Here is a 27,522-nt window from a genome sequence, read left to right on the forward strand (position 1 = left end):
CCATAATCTCCTATTGCCTGGGGGCCCCATACTCTCCTATTGCCTGGGGGCCCCATAATCTCCTATTGCCTGGGGGCCCCATACTCTCCTATTGCCTGGGGGCCCCATAATCTCTTATTGCCTGGGGGCCCCATACTCTCCTATTGCCTGGGGGCCCCATACTCTCCTATTGCCTGGGAGCCCCATGATCTCCTATTGCCTAGGGGCCCCATAATCTCCTATTGCCTGGGGGCCCCCTACTCTCCTATTGCCCGAGGGCCCCATGATTTGTCAGTCCGCCCCTGGTTGCACATCCAATGGGGAAACCCCTTCCATCAATGACAGCCAAAGCCTTCCGCCATACTATATGTTACATTTTATATTTTTTATTTCAAGGTCCCCCTGCGGAAACGTTAGAGCCTACTCGACCATTGCCTACACTTCCGCCGCGCAGGATACAGTCGACATCCGAAAGAAAGCACGAGAGGCAGCCAAGACCCCGCCCCCCATCCGGAGAAAAACCCGCCCACCCAAGCAACAGGCCGAATATATGTGATGGGAACTTTAACACGGTGGCTCTGTTCAGAGGAGAGATGTTTGTCTTTAAGGTATTGGCTTCTCGAATGTTTTATATTACATAACCGCGTCTCCTACCACCTGAAGAGTTACTCATAGAGCTTATGGAAAGCAAGTTATTCTAATATATTTGCATAATGATATAATTACAGGGCTGCTATTCATCTGGTATTGTGAGGCCGCTCTTTCCCTTAGTAATTACACATAGGAGGTATATCAATGTCAGTGCCAAGAACATCCTACTCTCTAGTGTCTGTGGGCCTGCCTCCAGAAGTCTCTGAGTCACCTCTTATTTTTACAAGTTTACAGAGTCACAGCAATGCGCGGGAGAGACCCAACTCCAGAATAAGGCTGGGCATACATTATACAATGTTCTTGTACAACTTTCCTTTAGATTTACCAAAACCATATAATAGAAGGTCACAACACTTTCAACACTAAACACTTTGGCCCAGATTCTCGTATCTGGGCGTAAAACTGCGGCGGCGTAACGTATGTCATTTACGTTACGCCTTCGCAGGTTTTACAGTCAAGTGCTTTATTCACAAAGAACTTGCCTGTAAAGTTGCGGCGGCGTAGCGTAAATCCCCCGGCGCAAGCCCGACTAATTCAAATGAGCCAGGTAGGGGGCGTGGATCATTTAAATTAGGCGCGTTCCCGCGCCGAACGTACTGCGCATGCGCCGTCCCTAAAATTTCCCGACGTGCATTGCGCTAAATGACATCGCAAGGACGTCATTGGTTTCGACTTGAACGTAAATGGCGTCCAGCCCTATTCACAGACGACTTACGCAAACGACGTAAATTTTTAAATTTCGACGCGGGAACGACGGCCATACTTAACATTGGTTGCCCCTCATATAGCAGGGGCAACTTTACACGTTGCAAATCTAACGTAAACGTTGTAACTTCACTGCGTCGACCGCGCGTACGTTAGGGAATTCACGTATTTTGCTAATTTGCATACACAACGGGGAAAACGACGGAGGCGACACCTAGCGGCGAAAATAAAATTGCATTTAAGATCCGACAGCGTAAGAGCCTTACACCTGTCAGATCTAATGGTTATCTATGCGTAACTGATTCTAAGAATCATTCGCATAGATACGATGGCTCAGATTAGGACTTACGACGGCGTACATGGCGTTGCGCCGTCGTAAGCCCTTTGAGAATCTGGGCCTTTCTCTGTATGCAATCAGGCAGGCCCTTGTACTACATAGTTGAAGGTAAATCTAATGAAAATTGAATAAGAAAATTGTATGGTGTATGGCCAGCTTAAGCAAATATTGTCTAAGGCCAGGTTCACGCTTGCTACGACAAACGCTCCGACGTTGGAAGCACGTTTTACATGACGTGTATAAATCAATGATTCCCCATGAGAGCTGTCTTAACTGGTCCGAAACAAGTCAGTCCGACTTTGTCCTGCACTATTTTGATCCTACTTCAGCCTATTGAATATCATTAAAGTCGGATTAAAGTCAGACCATCGTCTTAACTGATCCGACTTTGGCATGTGACTTGTGCTCTGATGATCTTGAAGGTGAACCCCACGCCAAAAATGTAAAAGTAAAACGGCATAAAGTTCCCCCTCCAAAACCATGCCAGACCGGGTCTGGCATGGATTTTAAGGGGTACCCCTACTCCAAAAAACGGCCACCCCAAAATCCATACCAGACCCTTATCCAAGCAAGCAACCCGGCAGGTCAGGAAAGAGGGTGGGGACAGACGAGCACCCCCCCAGACCATACCAGGCCACCCTGGGGCAGGGTGGGCCCTGTTAAAGGAGGCTTCCAGATTCCGATAAGCCACAGACCCCAAAAACCACCGGCCAGGGTTGTCGGGAAGATGCCCTTGTCCCCATCAACATGGAGACAAGATGCTTTGGGGTCTTGTCAAAGCACCCAGACGCTGTTGAGGGCAAGTGGCCTGGTATGATCCAGGAGGGGGGGGGGGGGTGCTCGAACCCCCTATACTGACCTGCCGGGCTGCATGCTCAAATAAGGGTCTGGTACTGATTTTGGGGGGGACCTCGTGCTGTTTTTGTTCGGGTTTGGCTTTAAGAAAAGGTAACCCTAACGCCACCCCCCCCCCCCATGCATGCCGCGCCGCCCTCCCCATCATGCGCCCGGCCCCTTTCAGAACGCATTAATGCCTATGGTGGAGATGGGCGCGGGTGTATTTTTTGAAGCACTGATTAGAGGCAGGGGCTCTAATAGACTTCAAAATAGGGTGGACTCGGGGCGCAGAGCATTGCGTCTGGAGCCCACCCAGGTGTGTTGCAACAGCGAATAAATATTCGCTGTTGCAACACTGATCCTCCTCTCGGCCAAATGGGAAGCGGGTCTGATACTCTTCACCCGATTGGCTGAAAGGACAGGCGATTCTATTGGATGCCTAAGAGAAGAAGGGAGTAGCCCGCCTGCCATCCATAGAACCCGCTGGAGCCTGCAATCCGCCGAAGCCCGACACTGCCATCGGAGGCTGCTGCCCGTCGAAGCCTGCCACTGCCTTATTATCAGATGAGCCGCACATAATTAGCTAGATTCAGTAAGAGTTAGGTCGGCGTATCAGTAGATACGCCGACCTAACTCAGAATCTGCGCCGACCTATGTTTAAGTGTATTCTCAAACAGAGATACACTTAAACCTATCTAAGATACGACGGCTTGCGCCGTCCTATCTTAGGGTGCAATATTTTGGCTGGCCGCTAGGTGGCGCTTCCATTGCGGTCGGCGTAGAATATGTAAATCACTAGATACGCCTATTCACGAACGTACGCCCGGCCGACGCAGTACAGATACGCCGTTTACGTAACGCATTAGCAGGCCTAAAGTTATTCCATCAAATAGATGGAATAGTAATGTTAAAGTATGGCGGCCGTTCCCGCGTCAAAATTCGAAAATTTTACGTCGTTTGCGTAAGTCGTCCGTGAATAGGGATTTACGTCGTTTACGTCCACGTCGAAATCAATAGGCCCGTGCGGCGGACTTAGCCGCAATGCACACTGGGAAATGTAGGCGCCCGGCGCATGCGCAGTTGATATAAAACGGCAATTACGTCAGGTCAAGCCCCATTAACATAAAACACGCCCCCTCAGCTAAATTTGAATTAGGCGCCATTACGCCCGCCCGCTTTAGGCTACGCCGCCGTAACTTAGCAGGCAAGTACTTTGAGAATCATGTACTTGCCTCGCTAACTTACGGCGGAGTAGCCTAAACACGCTAAGCTACGCCGCCGCAAAGTTAGGACACCCTACGTGAATCTAGCTAAATGTATTTACCATTCTTCCGATATAAGAGTTATTTGACACATTTTGTATGATAAATTCTTGCTTGTACAAATTATCCAGAAAACAATAAAAATTATGAAAAAAAAAAGAAAGTAATTTATACTTCTCAGATGACTTTTCCTGCGTTTACAGAAGCTAAGCACAGTAGTGCCAGTGTGAACAGGGCCTTAAAAGTAAACAGGCTAAGATCATTAATAAGTCATTTTATTTGCCTTTTTCAGGATCGGTGGTTCTGGCGGCTTCGTAATAATAAAGTCCAGGAAGGATACCCAATGCAGATTGAACAGTTCTGGAAAGGGTTGCCACCTAAAATAGATGCAGCGTATGAGCGGTCAGATGGCAAATTTGTCTTCTTCAAAGGTATTCTTTTTTGTGCAAGCATAAATTCTGTTTTACATGCAATTGGTTTCTCTTTGTAAAGTGAAGCTTTGGGGTGGATTTACTAAAGACAAATACAGTGGCACCTTGGTTTACGAGTAATTTGGTTAACAAGCGTTTTGAAAGACTAGCAACTTTTTTAATCCTGACTCAGTTTGCGAGTGTTGTCTCGCAACACGAGCAGAATTCAAACTAATGGGGTGTGCAGTACCGCATTTGGCCAGAGCTGCGGGGGGCGCCGGTGACACTCGGAACGGTTTGGAGCCGTTCGGAAATACTCGGAATCACTCGGAACTTAGTTCCCAGGTGTTTCCGAGCCTTTCCAGGGGTTTTCTAGATCAGCTGAGCTGTCCCCGAGTATTTCCGGGGCTCTCAGGCACCTCCCCCACCTCTGGCCACATGCGGTATTGCATGCCATAGAAGTCAATGCGGAACACATTGGGCCAGATTCACATCGATTAGCGGATCTTTAGATCCGCGTAATCTATGTGATTTACGATCCGCCGGTGCACTTTTGCGAGGCTAGTGCAGTATTCACAAAGCACTTACCTCCAAACTTGCGCCGGCGGATCGTAACTCCCCCGGCGGAATTCAAATTCTGCGGCTAGGGGGAGTGTACAATTTAAATCAGGCGCGTTCCCGCGCCGATTTAACTGCGCATGCGCCGCCGGCGATATTTCCCAGTGCGCATGCTCCAAATGACGTCGCTAGGACGTCATTGTTTTCGGCGGCAACGTAAATTCCGGCCATCCGTATTCCCGACCGACTTACGCAAACGACGTAAAAATTTGAATCTTAGCGCGGGAATGACGGCCATACTTAACATTAGCTACCCCTCATATAGCAGGGGTAACTATCCGCCGGAAAAAGCCGAACGCAAACGACGTAAAAAAAAAGCGACGGGCGGGCGTTCGTTTCTGAATCGGCGGAAATCGGAATTTGCATATTCCTCGCGTAAAAAACCGAAGCGACACCTAGCGGCCGGCGGGATATTGCAGCCTAAGATCCGACGGTGTAAGTCACTTACACCAGTCGGATCTAAGGGAGATCTATGCGGAACTGATTCTTATGAATCAGTCGCATAGATCCGACCGTCGGATCTCAGAGATACGACGGCGGATCAGGAGATACGCCGTCGTATCTCTTTGTGAATCTGGCCCATTATCTTTGTTTCCATTGACTTCTATTGGGAAACTTGCTTTGATATGCGAGTGCTTTGGATTACAAGCATTCTTCTGTAGTGGATTATGCTCGCAATCCGAGGTTCCACTGTAGACTGTGCAGGAGGGATTTCAGCAGGGGGTGTGGATTTGTACTGGGGGAGGGGGGATGTATGCTTAGGGGGTAAGCATGCAGATTAGTGCTCAGTGTTTTTGCCAGTTTGCCATGTTCGCCCTGGGCTCTAGATGACCTTGTCACGGCACTGATCCTCAATGCAGAGTGCAGTGCCCATGCACCGTTGATGACATCGGATGCTGAAATTTGAATATCTCCTAAACAGCTAATTTTATTGCAGAACAGGAAGTAAAAAAATATGTAGCATTGCTTTGTGAAAACATTTTCTCTTTTTACTGTAGGTGACAAATATTGGGTCTTTAAAGAAGTGACAGCGGAGCCTGGTTATCCACACAGCTTGGTAGAGTTGGGAAGTTGTCTACCACGGGAGGGAATCGACACAGCTCTACGATGGGAGTCAGTTGGCAAGACCTACTTCTTTAAGGGGGACCGCTACTGGAGGTACAACGAAGAAAAGAAAACGGCCGATCCTGGATACCCAAAATCTATAACGGTTTGGAAAGGAATCCCAGAAGCACCGCAAGGAGCCTTTGTGAGCAAAGAAGGAAGTAAGTACAAATTTTATTGTGGTGATACTTTAACCACTTAACCCCCGGACCATATTGCTGGTCAAAGACCAGAGCACTTTTTGCGATTCGGCACTGCGTCGCTTTAACTGACAATTGCGCGGTCGTGCGACGTGGCTCCCAAACAAAATTGGCGTCCTTTTTTTCCCACAAATAGAGCTTTCTTTTGGTTGTATTTGATCACCTCTGCGGCTTTTAGTTTTTGCGCTATAAACAAAAATTGAGCGACAATTTTGAAAAAAAATTATATTTTTTACTTTTTGCTATAATAAATATCCCCCAAAAATATATAAAAAAAACAATTTTTTCCCTCAGTTTAGGTCAATACGTATTCTTCTACATATTTTTCATAAAAAAAAAAAAAATCACAATAAACGTTTATTGATTGGTTTGCGCAAAAGTTATAGCGTTTACAAAATAGGGCGTAGTTTTATGGCATTTTTATTAATATTTTTTTTTTACTAGTAATGGCGGCGATCAGCCATTTTTTTTCCGGTACTGCGACATTGTGGCGGACACTTGGGACACTTTTGACACATTTTTGGGACCATTGGCATTTTTATAGCGATCAGTGCTATAAAAATGCATTGGATTACTATAAAAATGCAATTCTGTTTTGATGTTGGTACTTTGCAGTAATGCCTCGTACACGCAGCCGGACTTTCTGAGAAACAAAATCAGACGGGCTTTTTTTCTCGGAAAGTCCGGCCGTGTGTAGCCTCCATCTGACTTTTTTTCTCGGAAAGTCCGGCCGTGTGTAGCCTCCATCTGACTTTTTTTCTCGGAAGTCCGACGGACCTTAGATAGAGAACCTGTTCTCTTTTTGTCCTTCGGACTTCTGACCCAGTCACGGCGGACTTTTGCGCGGTCAAAAGTCCGGCCGTGTGTACGAGGCATAAAGTAAGCATTTTTAAGCTGGATACACACTATATAATTTTCTTTAGATTTTTTTTATTATTATTATTATTAAGGATGCACCGATATATATCGGCCGAAAATAGCTGTTTTGGGGAAATGCAGAAACAACTTAAAAATTGCCGATAATGACTAGTGGTGCAACGCGGGATTGCAGAGCGGTAAAACACACACTAAAATTGTCTCCGCTCTGCTCGCACACAGCCCTGCCTGCTCCTAACCACGCTGTGATAGACAGAATCCGGGTCTTATGCTGAGATGTGTTCTGTCTATCACAGCGTGGGGTTAGGACAGTGTTTCTCAATTCCAGTCCTCGGGCCCCCCCAACAGGTCAGGTTTTCAGGATTTCCCTCAGATGAAAAGGCTGTGGTGATTACTAAGACAGTGAAACTGATCAAATCACCTGTGCAAAATAATGGAAATCCTGAAAACCTGACCTGTTGGGGGGGCCTGAGGACTGGAATTGAGAAACACTGGGTTAGGAGGAGGCGGGCCTGTGTGTGAGCAGCGTGGAGACAGTTTCAGCATATGGGCGGTGAGTTGCTTTCTTTTCTAGTAGAACATGTGTGCACTGTGCAGCCATCCGTCCTCCCCCCCCCCACACCTCCCTCGGCTGGCTCTGTCTTCGGCACTCTGTCCCCCACCCCCTCCTCCCCCCGGCTGCCTAGTCTGGCTCCTGTCCCTGTCGCCAATGCACTCCTGTTTTTGGAGGTGACAGTGTTAATAAAGAGAACCTGTCACCTCCAATTGCTATCACACAGGGAATTATTTTCTCCTGTGTGATAGCAATAAAGTTAAGTGTAAAAAAAAATAAGAAATAATAATAAAAAATAAATAAAATAAAAATATATATATATCAAAAGGGGAAAAATTAATAAAGAACTACGCATGATGCGAAGCCACAAGAGAGACACTATGGGCGGTCGAACCGTGAGCAAGTCTCGCTGCCTAGTGTTGGCGGAGTCTGAAGTGGGGGGAAAAAAAGAAATAATAATTAAATTAATAAAATAAGTAATTAAAAAGTAAAGAATAAGAAAAATAATATTAAAAATAAGAAAATTATACAAAAATAAAAAAAGTAAAACAACAAGCTACAAAAAAAAAGTAATAAAAAAAAAAAGAAACAAGAGGCGGCTATTGGGGGACAGGGATAGGATGCTCCATACATTTTTGCAATCCGACTGTACTGTTTTAACCACTTCATTACTGGGCACTTAAACCCCCTTCGTGTCCAGACCAATTTTCAGCTTTCAGCGCTGACGCATTTTGAATGACAATTGCGCGGTCATACAACACTGTACCCAAATTATATTTTTATCATTTTTTCCCCACACATAGAGCTTTCTTTTGGTGGTATTTGATCATCTCTGCGATTTAAATTTTTTGCGCTATAAACAGAAAAAGACAGAAAATTTTGAAAAAAAAAAATATTTTTTACTTTTTGTTATAATAATATCCCATTTTTTTTTTTTTTTAATATTTTTTTCCTCGGTTTAGGCTGATACGTATTCTTCTACATATTTTTGTTAAAAAAAATCGCAATAAGCGTTTATTGATTGGTTTGCGCAAAAGTTATGGCGCCTACAAAATAGGGGATAGATTTATGATTTATTTTTTATTTTAAATTTTTTACTAGTAATGGCGGCGAGCTGCGATTTTTTTTTTTTGTCAGGCCTGCGATATTGCGATATTGCGGCGGACGTATCGGGCACTTTTGACACAATTTTGGAACCATTCACATTTATACAGCGATCAGTGCTATAAAAATGCACTAATTACTGTATAAATGTGACTGGTAGAGAAGGAGTTAACACTAGGGGATGAGGAAGGGGTTAAATCTATTCCCTGGGTGTGTTCTAACTGTGTGTGGAGGGGGACTGACTGGGGGAGGTGACCGATGCTGTGTCCCTATGTACAAGGGAGACAGATCGGTCTCCTCTCCTCTGACAGCACGTGGAGCTCTGTGTTTACACACAGAGCTCCACGTCCCTGCTGTGTTACCGACGATCTCGTGTACCCGGCGGACATCGCGGCCGCCAGGTACACGCATCGGCTTCCCAGCGATGCGCCGGGACAGTGTTTACCCGCTGCGTGCCCCCCAGTGGCGCTCGCAGGTAATGACAACAACAGGACGTCTAAAGACATCCACTCGGCACTTCAGGTCCGCGCTGCAGACGTCTTTTGTCTATAGCGCGGATCTGTAGTGGTTAAACATACACTTATTTAAAAAAAAAAAAAAGTAATTTTCGGTTTAGGCCTGACATTTTTTTTTATTTCGGTTTAGTTTCGGTTCTGAAATTTCCATTTCGGTGCACCTCTAATTATTATTAATAATAATAATAATAATGAAACTATTTGTCTGGATTTGGGCTTTAATTCACTGCATAATTCTAAACGCTTTGTCTTTCACAGCTTACACCTATTTCTACAAAGGAAAGGAATACTGGAAGTTTGATAATCAAAAGCTTTTAGTGGAATTGGGTTACCCGAGGTCGATTGTCAAAGACTGGATGGGCTGCAACCAAAAAGAAGTGGACAACAGCAAAGACCGCCACTTACCGCACGACGATGTGGATATTATGGTGACAATAAATGACGTTCCCAGCACCGTCAATGCCATAGCGGTGGTCATTCCCTGTATTTTGTCCCTGTGCATCTTGGTCTTGGTATATACTATTTTCCAGTTTAAGAACAAGGGGGTGCAACAAAACGTGACCTATTACAAACGGCCGGTACAAGAATGGGTATGACAAGATCTGAAACGTTCTTGTTTTTCTTTTTAGTTTTCACGAGGGCTAAAAAGATTCTGGGATCCCAAGTCCATTGATGGGACTGGCAACAGACAATTTTCTTTTTTTCCTCACTGTGGATCCCGGCTTTTCCAGGAAGGAAAGACTTCAAGGATTACAAAGATGGCCTTACACAATTGGAGCCTCTTTCATTCTTACTGCCTCATACCTTTTCTAGTGTGCCATTTCCGGGGTTTGCTTTGTGAGCACCGGCCGAACTTGCTTGGAGTTTTTCTTCACAAAAAAAAACAAAAAACGAAAAAAAAAACAACAAATAGAACTGGCTGATGACTTGTCTTAAAAACCAGCTTTCTCCATTGAAGTCAGCTACATTCAGACTTGTTTCTTACGACAATTTGAGCACAAAAAGAAGACGAAGCACACCTATTTCTCCGAGAAGGCTAAAGAATCGTTGCGTGAAGGTCTTGACAGACCTTGGGTTCCTTGGGTGGGCTCGCCAATTTAATGCACAGAAACTTTTTTTTTTTTTTTTTTCAATCCCTGCTGGTCAGAATTATTACATACAAAAGTTGTTAAATTTAGATTATCGAATTTTTTGGCATTCTCTGCCTGCATTAATGAATTGTTGTTAAAGTTTTAAAAGGATGTCGTTCTCGGCCTGCTTGGTTTCCACGTGGCGCCGAGAGCAGAATATGAAGGAAATACCTGTTCACCCAACGGCGATATTTGGTAAATGTTGTACTCATGTAGAAAAAAATAAACGGAAAGATTAATAAAACAAAACACGACATTACAAAATTGTTTTGTTGAATGTCACGTGGTTAAGGACACGCTTCTTAGTAAGGAATAGCTTTTCATCTCTTAATGAAACAGCTTGGATTTTTTTATGACTCTTATTATGTAAGAGCAAATATTTATTTCTGATTGTGGACAATCGGGATAAATAATATTAATAGATTTTGTGATTTTTTTTTTTATTATCATGTTTAAAGAAGACCTTGAAAGATCGCTGAATTTGTTGGTCCCATAAAGCTTTCAGTTTATGTGCTTGCCACATTTAATTATTTTTAATAAACATCAGTCCAATATTTGATGGACGTGGAGTCTGTTATGTGTTAGAAAAAAATAATAATTTATTTCTGCATATTCTCCAGTAATTTATGATATTTGTTTATTGCAAATAACTGAATTGCAGATTTAGCATAATGTGCATGTATATTGTTTTTTTTTTGCAAGTATACCTTTTAATTCTCAATGTACATGCATAAGTATGCACGTTGATACATTTTATTTTGTTAATTTATTTATAGGCTTTATAATTTTACACAAGAACACATCATTTCAGCATTTTTTTGGGATGTAAAATAAAAAAAAATAAAAAAATAGTGTGAGCAGATAGGGAGCTGTAGCTAAATCTGCCATCAAATATAGCTTTATACCTAATAAATAAAAGAAACAAATGCAGCAATAAGCTTAGCTGTAAATATTTGGAAAGGTACACTTCTCTGAGAAAACTTGTCTCTCGAAACAGCTGAAGGGTTGCCTCTAAATAACAGTCTTAATTGACAGAACTTTTTTTCTATTAGGAATAACTGTCTCCATTTTTGGGGAGCAGAGATAGCCAGTAACTTAAACAGTACAATAGACGTGTTAATTATGGGAGGACTTGTTTTAAGAAAACACAACAGCTAAAAGAGAACAGGAAAAACAGAGAAACCTTTTATTATCATTTTAATTTACTGGTCACCACTTGATTCTATGATTCCTGTATGTGAGTGTTTGGAATAGAAGTATAAGAAGAGGCATAACAAAAATGTTCTGCATAACGATTGTTTCTGCTTTTTTTAGCTATATCTATATATAGTATTGGGGAGATTAGAGAAAATTATGCTTTCTTCAATATCAGTATTGCTTATTATATATCTATAGCTATGTAAAGACATTTTTTCTTTTAAAAATACATTTGACGGGTTAGTTTAACCTGGAACTCTAGAACTTGATCATTTTACTTGAGAAAACGTTCGATCCTTCACAAGACTATAGCCAGACCACCAACAGTGCAAATAGTAGACATGTGCACACTGAAATATTTTGTTTCGGAATTTAGTTTTCGTCCGAAAAATACATTTATTTAGTTACTCCCGAAATTCGTTTTTATTTATTTTGTTTCGTTAAAAAATGCATTAGTCCGAAAATCCGAATTAATTAAGGTCGAATCTGTCATTGAAGGCTTATTGGTGTCTGTCGAATGTTCTAAGAAGATTCGACGGAGCAGCTAAACTGTACGACGCCGCGATCGTACATTTCCGGTCTAATGTTCCGCCTACAAGCTATAGAAGAATTCTAATGTTGTATGACACTAGTAATAATTATTAGGTAGATTCAGGTACAATGGCCTTAACTTGCGGTGGCGTAGCTTAGCGTGTTTAGGCTACGCCGCCGTAAGTTAGCTAGGCAAGTACATGATTTACAATGTATTTGCCTGCTATGTTACGGCGGCGTAGCCTAAAGCGGGCGGGCGTAAGGGTGCCGAATTCAAATGTGTGTAAGGGGGGCGTGTTTTATGTTAATAAGGCTTGACCTTACGTTTTTGACGTTTTTTTTTTACTGCGCATGCGCCGGGCCCCTACATTTCCCAGTGTGCATTGCGGCTAAGTACGCCGCACAGGCCTATTGATTTTGACGTGGACGTAAACTACGTATATCGATATTCGCGGACGACTTACGCAAACAACGTAAAAATTTTGAATCTCGAAGCGGGAACGGCGGCCATACTTTAACATTGCTATTCCATATAATAGATGGAATAACTTTAGGTCTGATAATGGCTTACGGAAACGGCGTAAATGTACTGCGGCGGCCGGGCGTACGTTCGTGAATCGGCGTAACTACTAATTTACATATTCTACGCCGACCGCAATGGAAGCGCCACCTAGCGGCCATCCGAAATATTGCACCCTAAGATAGGACGGCGCAAGCCGTCGTATCTTAGATATGTTGAAGCGTATCTCTGTTTGAGCATACACTTAAACATAAGTCGGCGTAGATTCTGAGTTAGGTCGGCTTATCTACTGATAAGCCGGCCTAACTCTTACTGAATCTACCTATATATGTAAAAAATTATTATTACTAGTCAACCAACATTCGAATTCTTCTATAGCCTATGGGCCGAGCATTTGACCGGAAATGTACGATTGCGGCGTCGTGCAGTTTAGCTGCTTGTCGAATCTTCTTAGAACTTTCGACAGACACCATAAGCCTTCAATGACAGATTCAACGTTTGTATGTTTTTCGCTGCTTTGTCGAATCTTCGTTGTTTATGTCGAATGGTCTACCCCAACACTGTCTCTATACTGTCAAATCTTTTTTCTCTATGTCGAATCTTACCTCTCTATGTAGAATAATCTTGGACTAATAGAGTTAAGGTTAGGCACATTCGACCACAGCTTCGATAGACACAGATTGCTATTGTCAGCGTCATGTTGAATCTCCCATCTATATCGAACTGTTGTAGCAATGAAAACGAAAATAAAGCATTTTTTTATGTCGAATCATTCGGATTTGGGATTCTGCGCGTTCGTTTTTGTTTGTTAAAACGATAATGAAAATACCCGAAATTCGGACGAAAATGCATTCGGACGAAAACAAATGCACATGTCTAGCAAATGGTAAGGTCCAACCCCAGTCAATCATATTTAAGGGATTGCATACTGGGGGGCCCTGTGTGGATGGGCTTTGTTGATGGACAAGTTCAGTTTGCATTCAGGTGCATTTCACTTGCGATTGAGATCAATTTGAGATGCTTTGGAGATCATTTAGAGTTCATTTACTTCCTTTTGACCTGCTTCAAGCTGCTTTGGCATTCCCATTGACTTGCATGAGGAGAGAAGCAGTTGTTAACAAAAGCCTATAAACCCAGGTCCTAAATATTGCATTAAGATGACAGCCTGCCAGAAAAACTGCAGAAAAAGTCTACCCTTTTTATTAATTTGAACTCCAGGCAATCAGCTAAGTACACAAATGCACAAATAGGGGAGGTGATTTACATGCCAAAGTATTTGAATTTTTGATCTTTCAGTCCTGAGATTTACACTTCTCTGCCAACATGATGACGTTACGTTTATCTACTGCAGTTATGCTATACATTTTGGCCACCTCTCTGCCCCCGTCTATGATGGGTCAATAAAGGAGCAGCAGGTTCATAAGGCAATCTTTCTCGCTTTTTTCTGCCTGTAAGCATGATCCTTATCACCGGATTGTTTCCTAGTGTTGATTCTTGCTCTCCCAGAGTGAGTTGAGCTTTGAATACTTTATTGCTCCTCATGTCTGATTACTTTAGTGGCAAGAGTCCTTAAAGCAGCTTTTTCAACTCTTTTTCCTCAGAGGATCCCTTAATTTTTCAGGGAACACCTGCTAAAATGATTATATCGAAACCTAATGGTACATTGGCCATACCACAAAGGTGGTCAGTGACGGAAGGGCTCCCTTAAACTGGTGGTTAGTGAGAACAGTACCCTGTTACTAATGGTCAATGAGAAGAAATCCCATTAATATAGTGGTCTGTCTAGGGCCCCCATACATTTCTGGATATTGGGAATGTTCCCTACATTGGTAGTCATTAGGAAGAATGCCCCCCAACAGACAACTAACATACATACCTATTAGCGTCAGGGGTCACTCACATGAGAAACAAGAGGAGAAGCTTCAATAGTTTCATGCTTCTAGCTCTGCCAAATGGTGTTGATGCCAGAACTGTTATGCCGCGTACACACGATCGTAAATTCCGACAAGTAAACCGTGGATTTTTTCTGACGGAATGTTGGCTCAAACTTGTGTTGCATACACACGGTCACACAAATCTTGTCAGAAATTCCGACCATCAAGAACGCAGTGAAGTACAAGACGTACGACGAGCCGAGATCAATGAAGTTCAATAGGCAGTTCGGCTCTTCTGCTTGAGTATGCATGTTTTTTTGCGCATTGGAATTGCATACAGACGATAGGAACTTTTTCCGTCGGAAAAATAGAGAACCTGCTCTCAATCTATTGTTGGCGGAAATTCCGACAGCAAAAGTCTGATGGAGCATACACACAGTCGGAATTTCCGACCAAAAGCTCACATCAGACTTTTCTTGTCGGAATTTCTGATCGTGTGTACGCGGCATAAGGGCACCATTAGACAGGAGATTATTCAATTTCTGCTCACTGCTCAAGGAACCCCAAGCAACCTCTGGCGGAACCCTAATGTTCCACGGAACACTTGTTGAGAAAGTCAGCCTTTAAGTTTGATTTATGTATGGCACATTCTTGTAATAATTAGGAAGTACAGTGAGAAAAGAAGGAACCCCAGCAGAACCCTGACAGCCAATTGGGAGCAAGTTCCAGAGGTTCTAGAGATGCCTTCTTTGACGGTGAACAAAGAAGTAACCCCAGCAGAAGCCTCACAGACAGTTGGGAGCTAGCTCCAGAGGTTCTGGAGATGCCTTTTTGATGGTGAACAAAGAGGCAACTCCAGCAGAACCCTGACAGCAAATTGGGTGGTAGCTCCAGAGGTTCTAGAGATGATTCTTTGAAGGCAAATAAAAAAGGGAACCCCAGCAGAACCCTGCCATTCAGTTAAAAGCTAGCTCCAGAGGTTCTGGCAATGCCTTCATTGAAGGTGAACAAAGATGGAACCCAAGTAGGACCATGACAGCCAACTGAGAGCTAGCTCCAGAGGTTCTAGAGACGCCTTCTTTGAAGGTGAACAGAGAAAGAACCCAAACAGCCAGTTAAAAGCTAGCCCAGAGGTTCTAGAGATGCCTTTTTGATGGTGAACAAAGAGGGAACCCCAGCAGAACCCTGACAACCAATTGGGCGGTAGTCTCAGAGATTCTAGAGATGCCTTCTTTGAAGGTAAACAAAGGGAACCCCAGCAGAACCTTGACAGCCAGTTGGGAGATAGCTCCAGAGGCTATAAAGTTGCCTTCTTTAAGATAACTCAATACATACACAGCTTAGGGTCTCTTGCACATGCCTAAAAGCAGGCAAAATTAAACCAAGAAAAACTTAAGCTAGTAGAACAGCTTTTAAAGGACAGGAAGAAAGGGGCAAAAATGACGTGATTGTAGTCTTAATTTACCAAGCTATACCACGCATGATATCTGCCATGAGCATTGTTTTTTTGAGCTATGTGATGGACTGGTCCCATTGCTGAAAAATTACAATTATAGCAAATAATGAGCATTATAGCTTTGTATACTGAGTCACAAGTCATACTTTATTATCCTAGTTACAATAAAGGAACCAATGTGTTTAAAAAGTGCACTTAACCTAATGTGGTAAAAAAAAACAAGCATTATTTGTATCTAAATTGACCACATATTACCACCCAACAATCATTTTAGAAAAAACTAAAAGTATGCGTCACCTGGGGCTCCCTGGACATTGGAAAATGGTGAACTTTTTATGGCAGACCCTGCCTTAAAATAATTTTTAAGGTCTCAGGGAACCCCAGGTAAAACCAGTTCATCTGGGGTCAGTGAATAAAATGCCACTTACATTGGTGGTCAGTAGGAAGAATGCTCCCTTCTCAGTGATGGCCAGAACGCCATCCCTAAAAGTAGGAAAAGGAATATTGGTGACATGCTGCTGGTTTGCCAAGTGGCGTTTGGTTCTGGAACTCTGCAGGCACCATCAAATTGGAGGTTAATCTGTAAAAGCCCCTAGCAACCTCTTGAGGAACCCTAGGGTTCCACTGAACCCTGTCCGAGAATGGCTGCCTTATGACTTTTAACTGACAGTTACGTGTGCAGAGATCTGAATTCTGGGTCTTGTGTGAGGTCTTTTCTTGGCATGTCAAATCTGAGTTGGACAAAACTAGTACAGCTCTCGTAATATAATAGTGTAATAATGTTATGCTCTATTTTAGCTGTATGATGTAGACAAGGGGGAAGCCAAGGACACAACATTTTCCACATATTATCTTCTCCTTCTTTACGAGTCTAAAAGTGTAAATTATTTGCAGTTTGTGATTTTTAACATCCCTTCATTTTAAGCCAAAATCTTGATTTTTCAATGGGATCAAAGTTGAGCTTAATAGAAATATTCTCAATAAATGATTAACTGACAGAAAGAAATGTCATCTCGGAATCTTACCTAATGTTCTGTTTCTCTTTAATGAATTAAAATGATGGACCAGTGGGTGTAAGACTGGACTGACATGGTTGTATTATGTATTTCTTACAATGTACACACTGTTAACATTTTTTAAGAAGAAATATTAAATATTCAATTCAATTCAATGATTCCCGTTAATAAATCTGCGCCACCCACCAGTCTTTATTTTCATTCTAAGCAGCATTATAAGCAATGAAGTTATATGGCTAGATTGGGGTTATCTGTTTTTCTCACTGTGTTTTTTTCCTTAGCGTTATGGCAAAAAAAGTGGTTGAAGAGATTACACTTCATTTATTTATTTCCAATTACAAATAAAAGACTTGTAAACTAAAACTGAACTCCAGGTACACAGATGAATTCTTCACCTGCCAAAAGTTTTGTATTTCTGTCCAATAATGTGTAAAAATGACTGCGGATCGCTGCTGACACTACAATGTGACAAATTGTGTGAGGTTATATGTAAAAACATACAGTAGAAGTGTTGCTGGCGCAAGTGAAAATATACTATAATGGTGGGTATGCTGCAATCACAAAAAATGGGGCAAGACACCCAGTGGTGCCTGGTCCTTAAAAAATGGATGTGGTATGTTATTTGCGCTCCCCTAGTGGTTTATCTATCGCCACCTACTTCTGGGCAATGGTTTTAGTTATTAGCCCCCAATACATATCACCTCCATTTGATAATACACCGAATAAATATAAATGTGTATAAATATGTGCCAAGTGCTTATATACAGATATTCTTCTCAAAAAAATTGTAAAAACACAAGAAAACACAGAACCACAAAGAACTTGCATATATCTGCTTATGCACTTATAAAATAGTGCTCTTATAAAGCATATGTGCCCCTATGCCAGATTCAAAGGATCACTACCTCAAAAACAAACAAGTATTATAATAGAAATATATATATGAAAAAAATATAGTGGAAAAAAAAAATATATATATATGTGACCGTTAGATAGAGGATTTCTAAATTGGTCCTCTGCTCATTAAAGTCCCAATGTACTAATCAGGTGCTTATATGGATGCTTCTCCTGTGAGGTGTTATAACACAACGAAATGTCACCACTTCAGTGATATTCCCGTCACCGCTAGAAATGGCCACTCACCAGATCTCATTCAATAAATGCCTTTGGTTCATTCCCAGGATAACCACTCCTCTTACACGTATTTTCACCAACTGCCAGATGCCTTGGATGTACTAGTGGGTCTCTTTCCCTCCTACAATAGCTCATAAAAAAGAGGAGTGCCCCTCATGGTGTAGCACGTAAAAAATGTATTGGTTACTTAAAAACAAGTAAGTATTGCACTCACGTTTGGTTGTGCCCGTATGCCGGCACCAAGCTTCTACAGCCATGTATGCAAAAACAGTTGAAAGGTAAGAGCCGTTCCTCTCAAGTTCCCCTTGCGCCTATCTCGCGATCAGCGTATGGTTCTGTAGGTATCAGCAGCTGCTGATACCTGCTGATACCTACGGAACCACGCGCTGATCGCGAGATAGGCGCAAGGGGAACTCTTGCACCATAATCCCCCTTCCGCCAAATGATTTGGACCAGTGCACAAAGCAAAGTCCATAAAGGCATAGATGAGAGCATTTGGCTGCTCCTCTTTAGTCTTGTGTCTCTGCCCCTTCAATAAATGTCTGGCTGAGTCTACTCTAGAGGGGTCGAAAATTGGGGTGGAAATGTTAGATCTTCTGTTCAGATGCCCCATTTATTTACTAATACATTTTAATATTTCCATTGTCAAAGGTTCCTAGGCTATATTGCCTGTGGTTTAAAGAATAAATGCGAAAAATTCCACATCATGCCCACTAGATGGTGCTGACTATATTCGGAAGTTAATATGCTCATTAGCACCATCTAGTGGCCATAAAGCAGTTTTACCAGCATTTACTCATTCAAATTGCAGAGAATAAAACTTGAAAACATTCATCTGCAAAAAATGTATTTAAAATATTTTTTTTTTAGATTTTGGATAGTGTGGAGGATTGGTTGAAACCACTGGCATTTCTTTTTTTGTTTTGTTTTGTTTTTGCTTCCCTTTACTTTCTATTCCGAAAATGCAATTGGAAGTAAAAGTAAAGGAATTTTCCTTTTCGTTGTCCCTGGAGCAGATGGGGAAGATTTACCCTCTCTTTTTATTCTGTCTACATTTGTAAAATGTTGAATAAGCTGCCCTATGCGTGTTTGTCGTCCAAAAAGAAGCTCCTGCTCCTTTTCGGGGGCAACAAGCCCCACATGATTTTTAAAGGCGTGATTTGCCGCGATTGCCACTCGATCCTGTCGTACGACAATCATGGCAGAATCATATCACATTTGGGTGTCATTGGGAATAAAGGCACCCAAATATGCATTGCACGTTGTGCAGCAATTGCAGTTGGAATTGCAGGTAGAATCGCAGTAATTCTGTCCACTGTTCCAGAATGTGAAGTGTGAATGGAGACTCATACAACACCATAAAATACATGTTGCAGATTCACACTATTAAGAACTATTTCTTAAAAAAGGGAAAAAAAAAAATCAAATGCAAATGTTGCAAAAAAGTGATCTTTTAACAACTCTTTTAGTAGTTGCGGCTGGTGCTCAAAATTTTTGGAGGGCGCAAAAAAAAAAAAAAAAAAAAACATCAATTGCAGCCTCACTGTGCCCATCAATTGCCGCCACTGTGCCCATCAAACTCAGCCACTGTGCCATAAAATTGTCGCCACTGTGCTCATCAAACTCAGCCACTGTGCCATAAAATTGTCGCCACTGTGCCATGCCATCAAACGCAGCCACTGTGCCATGCCATCAAACGCAGCCACTGTGCCCATCAATTGTAACCACTGTGCCATGCCATCAAAAGCAGCCACTGTGCCATCAATTGTTGCCACTGTGCCCATCAATTGTCGCCACTGTGCCATGCCAAACTCAGCCACTGTGCCATCAATTGTCGCCACTGTGCCATGCCAAACGCAGCCACTGTGCTATGCCATTGTCGCCACTGTGCCCATCAATTGTCGCCACTGTGCCATGCCATTGTCGCCACTGTGCCATGCCAAACGCAGCCACTGTGCCCATCAATTGTCGCCACTGTGCCATGCCATTGTCACCACTGTGCCCATCAATGGTCGCCACTGTGCCATTGCGAAACGCAGCCACTGTGCCATCAATTGTCGCCACTGTGCCATGCCAAACGCAGCCGCTGTGCCATGCCTTTGTCGCCACTGTGCCCATCAATTGTCGCCACTGTGCCCATCAATTGTCGCCACTGTGCCATGCCAAACGCAGCCACCGCGCCATGCCATTGTCGCCATTGTGGCACTTACCTTTCTCGGTCAGCCATCCTCGGATCCTCCTTCACCGTCCCTCGAAGTAGTCCCACCCTCGATGTCGCTTCAGCCAATCAGGCGGTGAAAGCCTATCAGAGCCACTAGCTCTGATAGACACTTCCAAAGTCAACCAGCTGCCGTTATTCAGATGGCCGGCGCAATGCATGAATCTATGTATTGTTTTTCAGTGGCGGTGCAGGAGCGAGAGGGGGCGGCGCTCCTTCGCCCTCTATGGACGCACTGCCACTGTCTTTTACACTAATGGTTGAGGTAGATAAAAACGCACAGTCGAGCTGTGTTCACGTGTGATGGTCGCAATGCTTTGCTTTGCACTTGTGGCAAAAATGATTTGGTGGTATTTGATCACCTCTGCGTTTTTTATTTTTTGCGCTATAAACAAAAATTGAGCGACAATTTTGAAAAAAAAAAAAATATTTTTAACTTTTTGCTATAATAAATATCCCCAAAAAAGATATAAAAAAACGTTTTTTTCCTCAGTTTAGGCCGATACGTATTCTTCTACATATTTTTGGTAAAAAAATGGCAATAAGCGTATATTGATTGGTTTGCGCAAAATTTATAGCGTCTACCATTGCATTTTTATTTATAATTTTTTTTTCTAGTAATGGCGGCGATCAGTGATTTTTATCATGACTGCGACATTATGGCGGACACATCGGACACTTTTGAGACTATTTTGGGACCATTGTCATTTTTACAGTGAACAGTGCTATAAAAATGCATTGGTTACTGTTAAAATTACACTGGCAGTGAAGGGGTTAAGCAGGAGGGGGCGCTGTAGGGGTTAAGTGTGCCCTAAGGGAGTGATTCTTACTGTGGGGGGGGGGCGTGGCTGTGCGTGTGACATCACTGATCGTCGTTCCCTATGACAGGGAACAGACGATCAGTGACAGGCTCACTAGGAAGCACGGGTAGAGGTTTGTTTACACTTACCTCTCCCTGTTCTTCAGCTCTGTGACCTGATCGCGGGACACCGGCGGCGATCGGGTCCGCTGTTCCCGTGTGGAAGTTTAAGAGGTCCTCTAAGGTCCTGTACACACGATCGGACAAAACCAATGAAAACGGACTGAAGTTCAGTTTCATCGGTCCAAACCGACCGTGTGTGGGCCCCATCGGTCCGTTATCCTTCGGTCAAAAAATGTAGAACTTGCTTTAAAATTGAACCGATGAACGCCTAACCGATCGGTCAAAACCGACGGTTAGTACGCAACAGCATCGGTTCAAAACCCGCGCATGCTCAGAATCAAGTCGACGCATGCTTGGAAGCATTGAACTTCGTTTTTCTCTGCACGTCGTCGTGTTTTACGTCACCGCGTTCTGACACAATCGTTTTTTTAACTGATGGTGTGTAGGCACATCAGACCATCAGTCAGCTTCATCGGTTAACCATCGGACCGTTCTCATCGGATGGACCGACCGTGTGTACGCGGCCTAACAGTTAACCTAATTCTAGAAATGCCCCAATTGGAAGATTTCCCCTCTATACTTTTTCTGGGGACAACCAAAAATTGTTGATTTTCTTTTACTTTCCCTTTTAATGATAAACATTACAAACCATTCATATAAGATAAAACAGTCTATAAGGTTTGATCACCTTTGCTTAAACCAATACATCTCCTATGCTTTGTATTATACAGTATATTATGGTAAAACAGAATTTGTCATGCAGTTTCTCTACTGTCCAGTAGGGGGCAGCATTGAATAATAAAAAAAAAGTATATTTGACATTATACAGCACACAAGTAATACACGAGTAATATGTTCCATGTTGATTATATTATAAAATTTATAAATCCAAAAAAGAAAAGAGCAGGTCTTGCGAACACAAAAATTGTGAACTCCTGCAACTGAAATGTCAGAATACTAGACTAAAGAATATGGGCCAGATCCACGTAGCGCGGCGCATTGTTGCGGCCGGCGTAGCGTATCTCTGATACACTACGCCGCCGTAACTTACAGCGTATTTTCCTTATCCTCAACGAGTTTGCGCCGTAAGTTACGGCGGCATAGTGTAACTTTGGCGGCGTAAGGGCGCGTAATTCAAATCGATGTGATGGGGGCGTGTTTTATGTTAATACGTCGTGACCCGACGTAAGTGACGTTTTTTTTTTTAACGGCGCATGCGCCGTCCGTGGGGGTATCCCAGTGCGCATGCTCAAAATTAAACCGGAACAAGCCAATGCTTACGACGGTGACGTCATTCTACGCAAAGCCGTATTCGCGAACGACTTACGCAAACGACGTAAAAAAATTCAAAATTCGACGCGGGAACGACGGCCATACTTAACATTGAGCACTCCTCATATAGCAGAGGTAACTATACGCCGAAAAAAGCCTTACGGAAACGACGTAAAAAAAATGCGCCGGCTCGGGCCGTACGTTCGTGGATCGCCGTATCTAGTTAATTTGCATACTCAAAGCGGAATTCGACGGAAACGCCACCTAGCGGCCAGCGTAAATATGCACCTTAGATCCGACGGCGTACTAAGACGTACGCCTGTCGGATCGAGACCTCATTCCGTCGTATCTTTGTTTTGTGGATACAAAACAAAGATACGACGCGGGAACTTTGAAATTACGCGGTGTATCCATAGATACGCCGGCGTAATTCGTTTGTGGATCTGGCCCATAGATTTTTACATACTGTCCCTGGTTTTACTGAGCCTGGCAACCCTGATGGGGCCCCCTAGTGGCATGGGTCCCTTCGGGCAGTGCCGCCCCTGAATAAAACAATTGTTGATGGAAAGGAAAAAACACAAGAAAGCAAGCAAGAATACTTGATTTTCTGTGCTTTAAGCTGCATGTTGTTTAACTTTGATTTATGTTGTTTTTAGGGGTATCTTTATTTTATTTAATCTATTTATTTATTTATTTATTTTGTAGATCTCGCCTAAGTGATTCTGGTTTCCATTCACAAACTGGAATTCTGGGTCACCATACACAAGGCGCGGCGCTGTGTGTGGTTACGAGGGTTACAATTTTAAGTGTTCTATATACTATTTTTAGACGTCTTAGAGGTTTTGAGCCTGCTAATTCTGTTACCTGTTTTTTTTTATAGCACATTGAAGATATGCACATCCCCTTCCTGTGGTCACCCATTGTGAGACTCAAGCTTTGTAAAAACAGTCCTTTTTATCTGCTATTAATATAAGTGGAGTAAAAAAAATATATATATATATATATATATAGAATGGGCCAGATTCACAAAGAGATACGACGGTGTATCTACAGATACACCATCGTATCTCTGACTTACACTGGTCCTATCTATGCGCCTGATTCATAGAATCAGATACGCATAGATAGGGCTAGATCCGACAGTGTTACACTGTGTTACACTGTCGGATCTTTTTTTCAATTTAAAAATGGCGCCGGGGGGTGTTCCCGCTGATTTACGATAAATAATATGTAAATCAGCGAGATACGCAAATTCACGAACGTACGCGGACCCGACGCAGTCTTCTTACGACGTTTCCGTAGCGGCGTACCCGTCGTATACTTACCCCTTCTTTTATCAGGCGCAGCCAATGTTAAGTATAGCCGGCGTTCCCGCGTCGAATTTGAATTTTTTAACGTCGTTTGCGTAAGTCGTTCTCGAATACGGACGGACGTCGTTGACGTGAGCGGCGAAACCACTGACGTCCTAGCGACGTCAGTGGGAGCAATGCACGCCGGGAAATTTCGCGGACGGCGCCTGCGCATTTAAATCGGCGCGGGAACGCGCCTGATTTAAATAGTACACTCCCCTAGCCGCGGAATTTGAATTCCGCCGGGGGATTTAGGATCCGCCGCCGCAAGTTTGGAGGTAAGTGGTTTGTGAATTAGCCACTTGCCTCCTAAACTTGCGGGAGCGGATCTTAATTCACGTAGATCGAGCGGATCTATAGATCCGCTGCGCTACGTGAATCTGGCCCAAAAAGTCTGTAGTAAAATGGTTACACACCTGCTACCTTATCATTTATAGTGATATCAAAAGTCATTTTTAAACTGTGCAGCTTAATAAAATAATACCTGGTGATCCTGCGGTGAAGATCCAGGTTCTGACCCTTTCTTTATAGGGTGACTCCTACAGGTGGGAGACTGATTTACTCGGTGGAGAGTCTCTGAGTAAGTGATGGTGGGGGCGTGTTGGGGAAGTTCGCTCCCGGTAAATATGACCCACCTCCCGCCACCAGCACTCCCTGATTTGTGACAGTGGGGGGGATCTTTTCCCCGCACCCTCTGTCACAATTGTAAAACTGCATGGCCACTTTGGGCCACTGGGGCCCCTACCAGCTTGCATCAGGTGTCCCCATACATCAGGTGTCCCCATCATAGTGCCCTTATACTGTATATCAGGTGTCCCCATCACAGTGTCCATATACTATATACTATTCTATACTGTGGATATTACAGTGGGGAGATGTCTGTGGATATTACAGCGGGGGAGATGTCTGTGGATATTACAGTGGGGGGAGATGTCTGTGGATATTACAGTGGGGAGATGTCTGTGGATATTACAGCGGGGGAGATGTCTGTGGATATTACAGTGGGGGGAGATGTCTGTGGATATTACAGTGGGGGGAGATGTCTGTGGATATTACAGTGGGGAGATGTCTGTGGATATTACAGTGGGGGGAGATGTCTGTGGATATTACAGTGGGGAGATGTCTGTGGATATTACAGCGGGGGAGATGTCTGTGGATATTACAGCGGGGGAGATGTCTGTGGATATTACAGTGGGGGGAGATGTCTGTGGATATTACAGTGGGGGGAGATGTCTGTGGATATTACAGTGGGGAGATGTCTGTGGATATTACAGTGGGGGGAGATGTCTGTGGATATTACAGTGGGGGGATGTCTGTGGATATTACAGTGGGGGAGATGTCTGTGGATATTACAGTGGGGGGGATGTCTGTGAATATTACAGTGGGGGGAGATGTCTGTGGATATTACAGTGGGGAGATGTCTGTGGATATTACAGTGAGGAGATGTCTGTGGATATTACAGTGGGGGGGATGTCTGTGGATATTACAGTGGGGGGAGATGTCTGTGGATATTACAGTGGGGGAGATGTCTGTGGATATTACAGTGGGGGAGATGTCTGTGGATATTACAGTGGGGGGGATGTCTGTGAATATTACAGTGGGGGGGATGTCTGTGGATATTACAGTGAGGGAGATGTCTGTGGATATTACAGTGGGGGGAGATGTATGTGGATATTACAGTGGGGAGATGTATGTGGATATTACAGTGGGGGGGAGATGTCTGTGGATATTACAGTGAGGGAGATGTATGTGGATATTACAGTGGGGGGGAGATGTCTGTGGATATTACAGTGGGGAGATGTCTGTGGATATTACAGTGGGGGAGATGTCTGTGGATATTACAGTGGGGGGGGATGTCTGTGAATATTACAGTGGGGGGGATGTCTGTGGATATTACAGTGAGGGAGATGTCTGTGGATATTACAGTGGGGGGGATGTCTGTGGATATTACAGTGGGGGAGATGTCTGTAGATATTACAGTGGGGGGGATGTCTGTGGATATTACAGTGGGGGGAAATGTCTGTGGATATTACAGTGGGGGGAAATGTCTGTGGATATTACAGTGGGGGAGAGGTCTGTGGATATTACAGTGGGGGAGATGTCTGTGGATATTACAGTGGGGGAGAGGTCTGTGGATATTACAGTGGGGGAGATGTCTGTGGATATTACAGTGGGGAGATGTCTGTAGAAATTTCAGTGGGGGAGATGTCTGTGGATATTACAGTGGGGGAGATGTCTGTGGATATTACAGTGGGGGAGATGTCTGTGGATATTACAGTGGGGGGGAGATGTCTGTGGATATTACAGTGGGGAGATGTCTGTAGAAATTTCAGTGGGGGAGATGTCTGTGGATATTACAGTGGGGGAGATGTCTGTGGATATTACAGTGGGGGGAAATGTCTGTGGATATTACAGTGGGGGGAGATGTCTGTGGATATTACAGTGGGGAGATGTCTGTGGATATTACAGTGGGGGGAGATGTCTGTGGATATTACAGTGGGGGAGATGTCTGTGGATATTACAGTGGGGGGAGATGTCTGTGGATATTACAGTGAGGAGATGTCTGTGGATATTAGTGGGGGAGATGTCTGTGGATATTACAGTGGGGAGAGATGTCTGTGGATATTACAGTGGAGGGAGATGTCTGTGGATATTACAGTGGAGGGAGATGTCTGTGGATATTACAGTGGGGAGAGATGTCTGTGGATATTACAGTGGGGGAGATGTCTGTGGAGATTACAGTGGGGGAGATGTCTGTGGATATTACAGTGGGGGGGATGTCTGTGGATAGTACAGTGGGGAGATGTCTGTGGATATTACAGTGGGGGAGATGTCTGTGGATATTACAGTGGGGGAGATGTCTGTGGATATTACAGTGGGGGGAGATGTCTGTGGATATTACAGTGGGGAGATGTCTGTGGATATTACAGTGGAGGGAGATGTCTGTGGATATTACAGTGGGGAGAGATGTCTGTGGATATTACAGTGGGGGAGATGTCTGTGGAGATTACAGTGGGGGAGATGTCTGTGGATATTACAGTGGGGGGGATGTCTGTGGATAGTACAGTGGGGAGATGTCTGTGGATATTACAGTGGGGGAGATGTCTGTGGATATTACAGTGGGGGAGATGTCTGTGGATATTACAGTGGGGGGAGATGTCTGTGGATATTACAGTGGGGAGATGTCTGTGGATATTACAGTGGGGGAGATGTCTGTGGATATTACAGTGGGGAGATGTCTGTGGATATTACAGTGGGGGGAGATGTCTGTGGATATTACAGTGGGGGGAGATGTCTGTGGATATTACAGTGGGGAGATGTCTGTGGATATTACAGTGGGGGGAGATGTCTGTGGATATTACAGTGGGGGGAGATGTCTGTGGATATTACAGTGGGGGGAGATGTCTGTGGATATTACAGTGGGGGGAGATGTCTGTGGATATTACAGTGGGGGGGAGATGTCTGTGGATATTACAGTGGGGGGAGATGTCTGTGGATATTACAGTGGGGGGAGATGTCTGTGGATATTACAGTGGGGGGAGATGTCTGTGGATATTACAGTGGGGAGATGTCTGTGGATATTACAGTGGGGGAGATGTCTGTGGATATTACAGTGGGGAGATGTATGTGGATATTACAGTGGGGGAGATGTCTGTGGATATTACAGTGGGGGGAGATGTCTGTGGATATTACAGTGGGGAGATGTCTGTGGATATTACAGTGGGGAGATGTCTGTGGATATTACAGTGGGG

The 27,522-nt window shown here is 43.7% G+C and overlaps 1 protein-coding gene across 1 annotated transcript in view; it reads left to right on the forward strand.

Moving 5' to 3' along the window:
* Positions 1–10,837, forward strand: part of MMP24 (matrix metallopeptidase 24) — a 110,165-nt gene extending 99,328 nt beyond the window's left edge. Inside the window, exons 6-9 of the mRNA XM_040330673.1 lie at positions 376–587; positions 4,064–4,202; positions 5,798–6,064; positions 9,410–10,837. Coding sequence (XP_040186607.1) covers positions 376–587; positions 4,064–4,202; positions 5,798–6,064; positions 9,410–9,747 — 956 coding nt within the window. The 3' untranslated portion in view covers positions 9,748–10,837. The remainder of the gene's footprint in view (positions 1–375; positions 588–4,063; positions 4,203–5,797; positions 6,065–9,409) is intronic.
* The last annotated feature ends 16,685 nt before the right edge of the window (positions 10,838–27,522 follow it).

This window comes from Rana temporaria, chromosome 12 (assembly GCF_905171775.1).
Source record: "Rana temporaria chromosome 12, aRanTem1.1, whole genome shotgun sequence".
In the NCBI taxonomy this organism is placed as follows: domain Eukaryota; kingdom Metazoa; phylum Chordata; class Amphibia; order Anura; family Ranidae; genus Rana; species Rana temporaria.